We start from the raw sequence: 15,413 nt of genomic DNA, 5'->3' as shown, positions 1-15,413 counted from the left end.
AACAGTAAAACTATCTCAGCCCTCAAGGAGCTTACATTTTGCTATGCAATATAATATATTTACAGATAAGTAAATAAAAAGAGTATCTACTCAGGGTCTCTTCTGTAAAATGAAGGATTAATACCTTCTAGCTCCAATGGTTGTAAGTCTATGAAATTGGTGTTGCATTTGACTCTACCTCAAGAGTTGAATGAGCCTTCCTTTGTAAATTTGGGCAAGTTGGGGGCCTCTGTAGAAATAAGGAGCTGGCCTAGATCCTCCTAGGATCTCTTCAAGCTCTAATATAATGCTTTGATATCTTTTTGGGCGGGTTGGGGGGGAGGGCAGTGTTAGCTTCAAGCCCTTTTTAATCTTTCCTCCAAATCATCAGATTGTGTTTGCCGTTGTACCCCTAATTCCTAAGGAATGTGGGTCCTTGGGTGTCAGATGTTCAGACACAAATCTGCAGCTACCATGATGGCTCTTGCATTTATAATCTCTTTTTTATTGCTCTAGCTACCATCCTAGTTCAGTACTTACTCATCATCTCTCATAATGACTATTGTAACAGCTTCCTAATTAATCTCCCTGCCTTACATTTGTCCCTTCTCCAATCCACACAGAGTTGCCCAGATGATATTCCTAAAACAGGCATCTGACCATGTCACTCCCCTCAGTAAATTCCAGTAGTTCCTATTATCCTAAGATCAAATACAAACTTCACCGTTTGGTATGTAAGTCCCCAAGAAGCTGGCTCCACCTAGGCTCATTATACATTGTTCCCATTCCTAAACGCTAGGGTCCAGCCACACTGACTTTCTTGCTGTTTCTCACAAATATAATTTTACCTCTGTGCTTTTTTCCAGGTTGTCCCTCATGCCCAGAACATACCCTCCCTATTCCCACCTGTTGGAATCCCTAGCCTTGTATTACTTGTATTTGTACTTTCCCTCCAATTTAAAATAAATGCTTTGAGAGAAAGATCTGTTTCATTTTTCTTTTCATATTCCCAATATTTGGCATGTAGTAGACAGCTAACAAGTATTTGCATTGATTGGTTGTCATCAAAAATAACTGGTATAAATAGGAAGCCTCCAAAAGAGGCCCCCAAATATCCAGAGGCCACAAGGTAATACCCAATCCCACTTCTCCCAAATGAGGGCTTTGTAGACCCTAGGCATAGTTTATATTGCTTGTTCTATCTACAAAAATTTCTAGTTATGGCTCTGCTGAACCACCTCTCCCATGAGTATATCACCATAATGGGAAATGCTACCTGCCCCTTCTCCCTTCTAACCTATCATGTCTCTTTTGTACAAAATACCCCCTCGTAGAACCATGCTCCAGTTAGTGGTTTCAGCCTCACTGATGTTATGAGGACAAATTTGCCTCATTGTTTTAGGCTTTCTAGTTCATCTTGCTTGTTTGCCATATTTTATATATGTGTATAAACATCTGGTACTATAGATTGTGTTACTAGTTCTTTTCTTGAAATTTTTTTCCTGATCAATTTCTGGGTATCTTCATTGCAGTTACTGACCCTATCATCTTGATGTTTTCCATAATGTTTAGCTTGGTAGACATAGGCAGTCCACCTGCTTCCACCCTCTCCCCTCCAGCTCTTCTTCTTCAGTTTAAACTCCCCTTTAAATTGCAGGCAAAATGAATTAATTACATTAAGATAAAAGAAGGAGGAGGAGGAGAAAGAGGAGGTGGAGGAGGAAAAACAAGAGCAGGTAGTGGAGCCTAGAGGGATGCCACATGGGAATCACTTGTCTTTGCCCTTGTTTCTCCTGCAACCTCTAAATTCACCAAAGCAGCCTAGCAAGATCCCCCTGCATGCCTGCTCCCAGGCACCCATGCCAAGGCCAGGGATACAAAAGGGAGCAAAGGCAGAAATCAGAATCTTCCTGAGCAGGCTCCCCGGTCCTCTAGCAAAGGGAGTATTTGGGAAAATGAGAACCATGGAGAAAAGAGCTGAAAGGCTCCTCGCCTAAAGCTGCATTTCTTCTTCATGAAAAAGGAACACAAATTTCCTAGAGTTCCATACTTTACATCTCTCCTAGCTGAGTTGTGCCATCAGGAAATCATCATAGTATTATTTTGAGAATGTTAACAGTACAAAAATCAAGCAAACAGGAGAAATTCCTATTCAAAAATATATATGTATGTACGTATGTAAGTAAGTACGTAAGTAAGTATGTGTGTGTAGATATACGTGTATATATGTATGTATGTACATATGTGGGTATGTGTGTTTTAGTGAGCCAAAATCCCCTTAGTAGCAACAAATGCTCTTTTCCCGTTTGGGCCAAACTAGGTGATTTGGCACCTTGGTCTATGCAGTCATCATATCCAGACTTGATTACTGCAACCTCCTTCCACTTGGAGCAGATGTATGGACCCCATGGAGCCTGCAGCTGGAGTAGAATGCAACAGTCCTTCCTTTTGGCTAGTGTCAATCACAATTGTTTCTTTTTTTTCTACAAGGAGTATCAATTCCATACAGTTTCCAATTCAGAATTTTAACCTCACCATTAGTGGAATCAAATCAAGATCTCTGATGAAGGAACTGAAATAAATTATGCCCTAGTTAACTAATCCATAGATACATTAACAGCAAAAATACAACCCACTTTAAATAAACCTGAAATGCTAACTAAAATCTGGATCTAACAAAAGAGATAAATTAGGGGACACATGCTTTGCGAAAGAACTTTCGGCTTTGGAAAATATTTCACATTTCACAGAGAACACTATGCATATAAAATATGATGTGATTTACAAAAATTGTATTTATATATTGTTTTTTTAGGCCCCCTTTCAGTGTATAGAGGAATATATGTCTGTAATATTTAACTAGGAAGAAAGACAACTTTGGGGAGAGGGAGAGAGTTATCTTCCAACTGCTAACTTCAATTCTAGATGGGAATGTGACAATGAACAGAATTTCAATAATTGCCCAAGTTATGAGATCTTTCCCAAGGTGGCTTAGGTTCTGGTCAGAGTTAGACAGTGAGAAATGCTTCTGTCTGGGCAGAAATGGTCCATGTAAAGGATTACAGTGAGCTCAACATGTTTGCGTGATTGTTTTTCCCAATGCATTTAATTTGGAAAATTGTTTCAAAACAAATAATGTAAGTTAAAAAAAATACCACTTACTCTGCAAGTGTCTCAATCTGCTCCTTGAGATCTGTCATAGGCAAAATTGTTTTGGACACCTCGGTGACATAATTGCAAAAATCGTGGTCATTAGGAAGGCACCATTCTTTGTCAAGGTTTAATTCCACGACTTTGCATGGAACTGGTGTTTCCTCTTCCTCTTTGTTTTTTTCTTCTTCTTTCTTTCCTTTTCCCTTTCTTTTGGGAACAAATGAATGAAATTCAATTCAGTCAACATTTATTCAATGCCTATTATGTGTGTGAGGCAGTGTGGATAAAAAGCGAGAAATTATTTAGTCCCTGCCCTGAGGAAATTTACAGATTAGTAGTAAAAGCAAAATGAAATCAGATCTCCCCAAAATTTAGAAAAAACTGCTAAATTCAAGAAACTGTACTGAGTAAATTGTTAATAGTAAAACAAAGTAAAATACTTCAAATCTCAGCTATCAAAATTATAAAATTGCCTCTCCAGAGTCTGTATTCTGCAGTAGAATAAAAAAATTTAAAAGACTGTAATCATGTATAACAAGACTTCTATGTAGTTACCTCTCTACTGATAATGCTTTTGGGCATTTAGACCAGTAACAAATGATCTTCAGTCCCAGTTATGAGATCTTCCAGAGATTTTAGCCAGTGTTGACTGAATAGGAGAGCTCTGGATTTTAATTTCTGAGAATGGCCAGAGGGGTAGGTTCTATGGGTAGCCACAGGTATGGTATTGAAGGATGCCAGGAAGGCTTCTTCTGCTCCAAGTACTTGTAACACCTACATGTCACAGATGCTTGGAATTGCACCTTTTGTAATTTACATAGTAATTCAAGTTCCTCTGCTGAAATACAAATATCAGGAGGGCAATACACAAAACGTTATCTGTTGCTTTCATCTTAATGTAAATTAGTTTTTCAAATTCTTCCCAACTTCAGTTTTGACCAGGGCCAGAACTGTTGATTCTTAGCTTTAAAAGCTGTACCCTTTGCTCACCTAGTCTTCTGACTATAATAAATGTACAAGAAAATGTAAAGATTAAATAATTAATGATAATAAAATATAAGCAAATGTGTTCTTCAAAATTATAAATCAATTTTCCCCCAATCAGTTAACATTATAGTTGGGTTTTAATCTTGCTAGCTCATCATGTGACCTTGAGCAAATGAGTTCATCTTTCTCAGCTTCAGGTTCCTATGAGTGCTAGATTAGATGATTTCTAAGATGTCCAGTTCTAAAATTCTGTGACTCTAATTTTAGAGATTCTTTGTCTAAATTTTTGATTGATTCTCCAGTAAACAGTTGTTCTTAACTCTTTGGCTTTAAGTAGTTCTTTACCTGAGGCTCTCTGTCAGCCAGTTAAATGATTGCTAAACTTATGTAATGAAGAGCTCAGTAGTTAAAAGAAATCTTTAGTGAATATTTTTGTAAAGCAAGAATCATTTAACAATTAAAATAATAATACAAATTTAAATTATGTTTTATAAGCTGTGATTTTCTTTTGTGTATATATGTATAATCATAAAGTGAAGAATTATAGAATTTAAATTGCTTTTATTTTAAATAGAGCAGAGGTAATTAAATTTTTTTTTAAATGTCATGGACCCTTTTAGCCGTCTTGTGAAGCCTATGGATCCCTTCACAGCATAATGTTTTGCTCTGTGTTGTTTTTGGCCTACATTCGTAATGGAAGGAAATGCTAAATTTTAGTTAGAAAAGTGAAAAAGATGTAATTTTTCCCCCTCCTAGTTCACAGCCTCCACTGAAATTTTGGCCATGGGCTTCTTAGATGTCCATAGACCCTAGGTTAAGAGCCTCTGTTCTGGAGCAAGACAGTTAAAAAAATAACAATCATCTTTGACTATAAGCCGTAAAGATCAAGAAAATAGTTTTGTTTGGGCAAGTCTCTTATATTTGTCTCAGTTCCTCATCTGTAAAATGAGCTGGAGAAGGACATGGCAAATCACTCCAGTATCTCCCAAGAAAACCTCAAATGGGGTCATGAAGAGTGAGATAAGAATAAAATGACTGAACAACAATAGTAAGAAGGAAGAGGTTCTGAGAAGTGGGCTGAGGCAGTTTGGCAGCAAAAGAAGACCCCTCTGGATTATCCACTCTTTTAAATTGCCTGTGATCTGATATGGCTCTCAATTAAAACAGACAATGTATTATTGAGGATGCCTATCAATATTGTTGAAAACTTATGGAGCTTTTGTGCTATGGTATAAAGGGAGTTTAAGAGTCAGGAGACCTGGGTTCCAACTTTGCGGGCCTAGTCAGGCTAGTTCGTCTATCTTGACAGTTTCTTGAGGTCCCCCAGCATAAGTAACCTATGAATCTGCATGGAATATGAAATACCCTTGGAGATGTGAGCTATGGTCCCCTTTGTCTTGGCTTACCTCCAAAAATATCTGTTTTACCTCTAGGTGCCTCAACATTGTCATCTGGTAAATGGGCTCACAGTACTGTCAATGGCCACTTATCTTAAGTATGTACAAGTGTACCTATACCAACTATGGGTACCCTCCCCCCAAGATTCTGTCCTGGTTTTTTTTCTCTATATTCAAATACTTTATATCAGCAATGATAATTTCTCCTATATTTCTATATTCAGCCTTAGTCTCTCTCCTGAGCTGTGGTCCTGTCACCAACTACCAATTAGACATTTCATACTGGATGATTTGCAGGCATCAAACTCAACATTTCCAAAACAGAGCTCATTTGCTTCTCCTCCAACCTTGTCCCAAGCTTCGCGTTATTGCTGAGAGCGCCCAGGAACCTTCGGGTCATCACAACTTCACAATGGTGTTGTCTCCAGATTCTCCCTCTCATTCACTGTATCTATCCAGGGAGTTATCAAATCTCGTTATTCTGTCTCTGTAACATCTCCCACATGTGTCCCCTTTTGTCCACTCATACAGCCACCATGCCGGCGTAAGCCCTTGTCACGTTTGTTTCACCTGGACTGTGGCAACAGCCTCCTATCTGGCTCAAGTCCCTCTTCACTTCAATTTATACCCCATAAAGAGGCCAAAACGATTTTCCTACAGTGGCAAGTCTATGTCACAGACCTCCTCCCCACCCCCGACTCAAAAATTTCTAATGGCTTCCCCCATTACATATAAAGTCCTTGGTTTGACATTTAAAGAAAGTTCTTACATTTCCAGTCTTATATGCTGTACCGCTTACTGTTCCTCATACATAAGGCTTCATTTCTTTCCTTTGTACCGGTCGTCCCACATGCCTACATATCTCTCCCTCCTCACTTTTGTCTCTTACAATCAATCCCTGGCAGGAGATCTTTCCCAGGTTCTCTCCCCTCTCCCTCTCCCCAATCTGCTGTTTCCTTCATCTGTAAGGTTACGTTGTGTTTACTCTGTATGTAGAATATAAGCTCCTTGAGGACAGGAACTGTTTTCACTTTTTCTTTGTATTCCCAGGATTCAGTACAGGGCTGATACATAAGTACTTGGTAAATACTTGCGGATTATTTCTGTCCTTGTACCTGCCACCATCCATCTGGGCTCCTAGCTGCCTTCAGTAGTGCTAAAAGGTCAGGCCGGGAAAGAGAGGGGAAAACTGAATATATATTTGTGTGTGTGTGTGTGTGTGTGTGTGTGTTTGTATATATGAGTGTGCTTGTTTATTATGAGGTTTGTATGACAGTAAAATGACCAGATACAAAAGTGAAAAAAAATCTCTTAAAACTAGTTGTCTGATGTTAGGTCTAACTGGATTCAGCTTCTTTTAATTTTTTTTCCTGTATATAGTCATTGTGCCACATTGTGTCATATAAAACTATTTGCCAGTGCACGGCAAAATGAAATAGAAAATTGTGTTTACATGATCTGCTGTTTAGATTACTTTGGGGCTAGGGGACCGTATTCTGACTAACGAGTGTTGGCTGTGACTTTCTAAGTAAAACGGTCTGCCCTCAGGAGCAAGCCACTTCCTGTCTGTGGGCCTCATTTTCCTCATCTGTCATGTGAGCTGGTTGGGCACCATGACCCTAGGGTCCCTTCCAGCTCTAAAATCTATAATTCTGTGAAGAGCCATCCTTTCACGTTTTGCCCTTTGAATATCAATGCAGTCTTTAAAGTCTAGCTCAGATGTCATCTCCATGAGACCTTCTTTGATTTCCTGGCTGGTAATGACTTTACACTTGGGTCTTACTTTGTACTTTCTCCTATACTTTTCATGTAATAGTGGGCACCACAGTTATCTGTGTATATGTCTTATCCACATACTAGATCTTAAATTACATAGAGGCAAAGACTGTATTTTGTATCACCTGAACTTTATACATTTCTCTTCATTTAACTTAGTCCTTTTTCATGCTCACTAATACTTATAGGAGCTATAATTTCTTTTGGTATTGACATTTCCATTAGTAGAGATAGCAAGTCCTCAATAACTTCATAGTGTTTGAGAGTTGCTGTGGTGGAGAATCCTTCACCCTTTCCCCAACCTGGTGATGAGTTTCTCTGAACTTTTCTAGGCTGGCCTTGGGATAAACAGGCATGTAATCTATGGCTATACCTTCAACCACTATCTACAAAATAAACACCAAAATAAATGTTACCTGGATCAATGAGAACAAATCTTATATTGGGAGTGGGGAAGCTTTATTTCACTGAAAGTCAGTGACCCACAAAAAATAATCAAGTCAAAGGTTATGTGAGTAAACAATTTTAAAAAATAGAACTAGAAAAATATTCCATTAATTTTTTTAAAAGGGAACATAACCCATCAAATAAATAAAATACACAATTTTAAAAGTTCAATTCTGTATAATCGTAGAGCTTATAAAGGGTTGGTACACCAAATTTCTAGAATGAACAGATAGCTTTTAAGGAAAATTAGAAGGGCTAATTTATGTAATTGACTTATAGATAAGTGGGAACAAATCTCACTGAGTTCATTGTGTGTGGAAATAGGAAAAGGACCATGTGGCCCAAGGATCTCCACTTCAGAGGAATGTGAATCCTTTTGAGGCAATATCTTATTAGCTCATGAAAAGAGAGAGAATTTATTAGAATTCATAAATTCGAGTTTCCTACAGCCATAAGTAAAAGTATTACTACTGGGTTAGTTTCCAAAGCAGGCCATCCAATTATATCAATAATGACTTCAATACTAAAAATAGCTGTCACTTAAAAATGTTTAAAATCTTATCTTTCAAATTAATTTCTCAGGAAGGAATCAGTCAATGATTAAAGAATACTGTCCCTTTGCCTTCTTCTTGAAGAGATCTTGCTAGTAGAAACACCCAAGGATGTCAAAAAGGTATAAATTTAGGAATTTAATGACTCAAAGGAATTTTTTTTCTTTTGTAAATTTACATTTATCAGGATCCAAACTATTTATAATTGTAGCAGTTTTAATCTATTGCCCTCTTTAATTATCATTAGCCAATATTCATTGAGTGTCTATTATGTACAAGGTACTGTGGAGGACATAAAGATATATAAGTCAGACAAAAGGGTAGCAACAGAAGGAAATATATGATATCAAAAGGATGATGCTGCCAAGTGCTCTAAGAGGTGAGAAGGGGAGATCATTTCAAATAGGTCTTCTCCAGGAAAGCTTAATGGAAGAAATGAGATCTAAAATGAGCCTTGGAGGTGGGTAGGATTTGAATAGGCAGAGAAAGTGGGGAAGAGTCACATGTAAACGTGCATAAAGGAAAACCCAAGAACTATTTCAGGAGGACAATTGCTGGAATAGAGGGTGGATATAGGACTATATAATAGGCATAGGCTGAAAGGTAGGTTGGAAGGTAGACTACGAATGGCATTGAATGCTAGATTAAGGACCTTGGACCCTATTGCATATTCCAGGGGTTCTTAAACCTGGCAATCACAAATTTGTTTTAAAAATATTTAGATAACTGTATTTCAGTATAATTGACTTCCTTTGTAATCCTATGCATTCAAAATGTTATTTTGATAAGGGGCCCCTAAGCTTCACTAGACAGCTGCCAAGGTGAGGCATCCACAAAAAAAGGCCAAGAATCTCTGCTCAAGTCAATGGGAAATCTTTGGAGGTTTTTCAGCAAGTGAGTGGCCTGATTTATATAAAGTGTTTCAGTAAGATTAATTTGTCAGGGCAAATTGATAGGAGCAGAGTGTGTAAGCTACAAGTCCAGTCAGGAGGCTACTTAAATAATCTAGGCATGAAGGTAATAAGGGCTTGAATGGGCAAATTGGTAGGAGCAGAGTGTATAAGCTACAAGTCCAGTCAGGAGGCTACTTAAATAATCTAGGCATGAAGGTAATAAGGGCTTGAATGATGGTGGTAGCAATGGGCACAGAAAAGTGTTGGGTGGATTCTAGAGATGCTGAAAAAGAAAAGCATAAAGGACCTGGTGGTTGATTGCATGTAAAAGGTAAAAGAAAAGGGAAGATTCCATTCTGGGTAACTGAATAGCATTAACAGAAACAGGGAAGCCAGGAGGGAAAGTGGTTTTGGTTATTTCTGTTTTAGGCATGTTGAATTTGAGTAGGCTATCCAAGGGGAAACGACCAGAAGACAGTTAGAAACATGGAAATGAAGCTTGTGAGAGAAGCCAAAACTGGAGATAGAAGATTGGAAGTTTTCTAAGTAGAGATGGTAGTTAAAACCACAGTAGATAAAATCCTTAATATATAGAGAATATGTACAAAAAGACCAGTAAGGGCAAGGCCTTGAGAAATCCACCCATTTTGCTGAGTGGTGGAGAAAGACTACCAGTCAATGAACCTGTCATTCTCTTACTTTGATAAATTTCTCATTGTTAAGTTGCCTCCATATATCAGAAGAGAGGTATAACATAGTAGTGGCAGCATTAATTTGGAATCGTTATCTGGAGCAAGAAGCAATGGCTTTCACCAGAAGCTAAAGAAAGGATGTGCAAATAATTGAAGCTGAGTTTTTTATTTTTTTTAATTTTTTGGGGGGGGGGCTAGGCAACGGGATTAAGTGACTTGCCCAGGGTCATATAGCTAGTAAGTGTCAAGTGTCTGAGGTCACATTTGAACTCAGGTCCTCCTGACTCCAGGCCAGTGCTCTATCCACTGTGCTACCTAGCTGCTGACCCTTGAAGCTGAGTTTTGAAGAAAAAAATTCAAACTGGTCTGGTGGCATTGATAATATGCTGGGGAATATGTGAATGAAGGTAAAAGGAAATAGAGGTTACATCATTATTTTATTGTTACTGTTGTTCAGTTGTTTTGATTGTGACCCCATTTGGGGTTTTCTTGGCAAAGATACTGAAGTAGTTTCCTTCTCCAGCTCATTTTATAAATGATAAACTGAGGCAAATGGGGTTAAGTGACTTGCCCAAGGTCACACAACTAGTAAGTGTCTGAGGCTCCATTGGAACTCAGGAAGATGAGTCTTCCTGATTCCAAGCCCAGGGCTCTATCCACTGCACTACCTAACTGCCCTTCTATGATGTTATAGCAGTGCATTAAATATTCTCTATACTGATAGAGGGGCAGCTAGGTGACACAGGGGATCAAGTGCTGGACCTAGAGTTCAGAAGACCTGAGTTCAAATCTGGCCTTAGACACTTATTAGCTGTATGAACCTGGGCGAGTCACTTAACTCCATTTGCCTTAGTTTCCTCATCTGTAAAATAAGCTGGAGAAGGAAATGGCAAACCACTCCAGTATCTTTGCCAAGAAAACCCTAAATAGAGTTATGAAGACTCAGACATGACTGAAACGACTCAACAACAAAAATGCCAATAGAGGATGTGCATAATACTTTCTTAATGGAGATCAGAAAGATAGTACCAAGGCAAGATAGAGTAATGAATTTAGTACATTTAAACAATCTTGACATCTGCTATAGGGAACCCCAACTTTAAGATGGAGGTTGGTTATAGCATATTAAGGACGGTGTTACAAAATGATGTTGGTCAAGGCATCTTTATGTGGGGCAAATTACGCTGACCTGTGTAATGCTGAATCATCTAAACCAGAACTTTGCATGTCAAGACATTCAGGCTTTTGCTGTCACACCCAGTAAGTACCTAAATACCTAAGAAACCATATTTACTCATTTTTGTCTTGTTTCCTTTTCAGTAAAACTAAAAATCTATTTAATTAGCCTATAGTTAAAACCAAAACAGAGCATTGATGAAGAATACTAAACTTTTATGACATTAGAGTTAAGAAACATATTTCAAAGCCTGTTTGCTTAAATCGGTATCTCATGCAATCCTCATGTTTTCTGATATCTGTGTAAGTTACGGGAAAAGTATTTTAATTGCAAAATAAATGTTTAGGATAATAAAACAGTAGTATTTTAGAGCTGGAAGGGACCTTAATTATTAATTTGTTAAAAAACACCTTTTTACAGATAAAGAAACTAATGGCCCAAGAGGGTTAGTTAATTTGCCCAAGGTCACAAAGCTAGTTAGCAGAAGAACCGGGATTAGAACTCAAGAGTTCTGGCTTTCAATCAGTGTTCTTTTTTAAAAAAAAAATTATTTTTTATTTTATTTATTATTTAGGCAAATGGGATTAAGTGACTTGCCCAGGGTCACACAGCTAGTATCAAGTGTTTGGTCTGAGGCCAAATTTGAACTCAGGTCCTCCTGACTTCAGGGCCAGTGCTCTAATCACTGTGCCACCTAGCTCCCTCTATTTTTTGTTTTTACTAAATCATGCTACTACTTCACTAGCATGCTTTTACAAAATGCTTTATGAGCTCTCAATAAGTATGTGATAGGAATGAAACTACCATAAGAAACTTGCAAAAAATATCTCCTGTTACTTTGAATTTCTGGATAGAAAATTGAATTATTTAGTGGTATGGGTTTACAGTATATTTCATACTTCTTCCAGTTGAAGGTTAAGACTTTTAAAGAGAAATAAGGCTATGGAACATTGATCCATTTGCCTCCATGGAGGGTGATGAAGAATAGAATTTGATTTTCTGGGCTATAGTCTAAAGTACTGGTTCCTGGTTAAATATGAACTATTACTCATGAGAGAAACATCTTTGGCTAGAGACTTGTCAATATAATCAAGATAGATTTAAACTCAAAATAAAGATAAAATACTTAAACAATGCAACTAAATAACAAAGAAGGTGCTGGATTGATTACATAGAAAGAATAAAAATGGAAGGAGTAACAAGTAATTTGCAGGAGAAAATAACCAGTAAGAGTACAAAGTATAGTATTTGTAGCATTAGAAATCTATATAATAAATAAACAGAATATTATCTAGTAATAAACAACACATCATTACTTAGTGTTTATATAAAACACAAAGCACTTTATACAATTAGATACATTATCTAAAATATAGATATAAAGTGAACTTGAAATTTTAAAATAAAAAATGCAACTTCATAGGTGTCACTGAGACTTCGTGGCTAGATATTCATGGCTGATTTACAGAATGCCAGGATGTGCCATTATTCAAAATACCTTTTACAATGCTGTCAGAACAGCAAAATATGTCAAGAACATATATACCTCCATAAAAATCCATTGATTTTTGGGTCACATCAACATGGTGGAGAATACTTGGCTGATGATAAAAATGAAAGAAATTTGTGATATTATTGTGGGAGCATACTATAGACCACCTGGAAAGATGGAAGATACAGATTATATTTTTCTAAGACAGATCATAAAGGTAGTATAGAAGTAAATGACAGTAAATAATAGGGATATTTCAGTTATCTGAGTATCTGCAAGAGTTCTCATCCATCTAAAAGCATAGCAGCCATTACATTTTTTGGCTTCCCTTTTGGACATCTCTCAGAAAGTAATGAAATAGGCTGGTGCTCTGGACATAATATCCAACAAGGGAGAATTTATTGGTGAAGTGGAAGAAGATTGCTAGGGTCATCCTCTGAGTTCATGATGGTCAGAGAATATTGAGTGTCGGATATGTGTCCTAGGTGTCAAGGAAAGTAGATTCTAAATAATTCAGAGAAACGAGAGGCACGGTGAGAATTCCCAGGAAGCCATGAGTCTGTTGGAAATGGGTAATATGGCTCATCATACCTCTACTACACAAATAAATTATCATTCTAGTCAATCACGTGCTATTTTCCCAATCAGCATCTGCTAACAGGTTTTTACAGTGTTTCTGAAAAGAATAGAAATAATTCAAAATATTGAGCCTGAAGCATTGAAGAGCAAAAAAAAAAAAAAAAGGAGGTTCTCAAAAATCAAAGTCTGAAAATACAACCCTCCTAATGAGAATGAAAAGGGGAAACATAAACCAGTGTGGCTACAAGGGGAATTTTCCAATGAGCTGAGATTTTTCAAAGATGGATGGTTAAGCCTAGAGTAGAATATGGTAAAAGCCTAGAGTATGACCAATGGCATAGATTGGTAAGAATTAGTGTCAGGAAAGTTGAAGTCCGGGATCAACTGAGACTTGTGGAAAGTTCTATGAACAACAACAACAAAGGCTTTTTTATTTATAAAAAAGAACAAAGAAAAGATAAGCCCACTACTTTGGGCAGAAAAAGGCAAAACGAGACTACTCCACTCCTATTTTATTTATTGTCTTCTCTATCAAAAAGAATGTCGTGATAGCAGATCGGAAAAGAACATTGATTTAGGAATCAGGGTTCAATTTCCATGTCTACTACTTGTTATTGGAATCTGGGTTAGAGTCCCAGCTCTGCATCTTATTATATGAGTAAGCAAGTCATTTGTGTCTCAGTTTCTTCATCTATAAATTGAGAGGGTGGAGTCCAGCATTCTTTCTAGCTCTAAATTCCAGTCTGTGATTTAGATGCTTTAAATATGTTTGTCCCATGACTTGACAGCCCAGGGTGTTGAAAGAAGTTTTACAGATGTGATCACCAAACCAATATTGGGGATCATTGAAGAATCTTAAGATCAGAGCTTTTGAGCTGCAAAAAACCTTCTATGTGCCATCCAGGCCAATCTCATTATTTGCAGGTGGGAAAAAGGAGGCTCAGAGAGATGGTGACTTAACATGCTCACATAGTTATTAAGTGTCAGAGGCGGGATTTAAACCAATGACTTCCTGATTCTGAGTCCAACACTCTCTCCACTGGGGATGAAATTCTAAAAGACTAGATTCAGGCAGATGCCCAAGTTTTCAAAAAGGCAAGCCAGTGAGCCGTTTTCTAGAATGGATCTATTTAAGATTATTTGTGAATTATTAGTGATTTCTATGGGTCAATCTAAGTTCACTAAGAATAAGTCATGCTAAATTAAATCCATTTCCTTTTTTTCATGTAGGATAGAGTTTTTAGATAGGTAAACATTATAGACATATAACTGAATTTCAGCAAACTTTTAATAATAAAGTCTTTCATGATTTGTTTCTAAACAAGATTGGGTAAATGTGGGGGGGGATGATAGTATATTAGTCAATTCATAGCTATTCAATGACCAGTTCTACAGTGTGTAGACTAATTCTTGTGCTTAATCCTTTTGAAACTTTAATCACTGACCTGAATAAAAATTTAAATGGATTGTTTATTATATTTTCAAGAAGTTCTTCTCTTCAGTGGATTTTTGTGCCTCTTTTACCATTTGACCTAGACATTTATGGATTTTAAATTCCCCTTTCCTTTTATTTGAGAAAATGAAGATTTTCTGTTGGTGATGGGTTTATACATGCAAACTCCCTTCACTTTCCTCTCACCACAAAACATGGTGATAATAATAATAATAACGATAACCAGGTAATATATTATAATGGTAAGAGCATCAGACTAAGAGATCTAGTCTCATTCTAGCTCAGTCACTATAAACAGCTCTGTGGCTTTGGCCAAATCTCTTAATTTCTTCTGGGCTTAGTTTCTTCGTGAACAAAATGAGAATTCTAACCCCTAGCCTCCCTACCTCACAGAGTAGTTGTGAGACCAAACACATTTTCCTGATGTCCGTGGGATGGCACCGTGACCGTTGCTGGTGAGGAGGAAGAAAACAAGGGGATGCAAACACGTGGTAGCAATTTAGTTAGGCAGGTCAGGAAGCAGAGCATGCTGAGAACGTGTGCGCACAGACCATGCAGAACCTGCTGGAAAAAGGGAAGCTGCAAGAACAAATTGAACAGCAGCAGTATGAGCTTGTCTTTCCAAAACCGTAAGTCTTTTCCTTCTGGCGTCAGCTAACTGTCGTCTGCCGATGGGAGCACCGAAAGAGAAGGTTAACAGGAAGAAGCTAAAACGTTGGCCACTGATGGAAGGAAATCACAAAGAAGGCAGAGTCTACTTTTCACAAAAGTTCCAAGAGGAGAAGAGGATCAAAGAAAATGAGAAGCAGTCTTATCCAGTCACTGTGAGGGGAAGCC

At 37.6% G+C, this 15,413-nt stretch overlaps 1 protein-coding gene and 1 long non-coding RNA gene across 2 annotated transcripts in view; one reads left to right on the top strand and one right to left on the bottom strand.

Moving 5' to 3' along the window:
- LOC114032568 overlaps positions 1-914 on the top strand; it is an 82,558-nt gene extending 81,644 nt beyond the window's left edge. Inside the window, exon 3 of the long non-coding RNA XR_003567849.1 lies at positions 846-914. This is a non-coding gene — a long non-coding RNA (uncharacterized LOC114032568). The remainder of the gene's footprint in view (positions 1-845) is intronic.
- The window catches only part of ARMC3 (armadillo repeat containing 3), a 129,808-nt gene that overhangs the window by 6,551 nt on the left and 107,844 nt on the right, over positions 1-15,413 (bottom strand). Inside the window, exon 17 of the mRNA XM_027847901.1 lies at positions 3,142-3,339. Within this exon, the coding sequence (XP_027703702.1) occupies positions 3,142-3,339 (198 nt within the window). The remainder of the gene's footprint in view (positions 1-3,141; positions 3,340-15,413) is intronic.

This window comes from Vombatus ursinus, unplaced genomic scaffold, assembly GCF_900497805.2.
Source record: "Vombatus ursinus unplaced genomic scaffold, bare-nosed wombat genome assembly UNPS02005459.1, whole genome shotgun sequence".
NCBI lineage: Eukaryota > Metazoa > Chordata > Mammalia > Diprotodontia > Vombatidae > Vombatus > Vombatus ursinus.
This window is presented reverse-complemented; position numbering and strand designations above follow the sequence as displayed.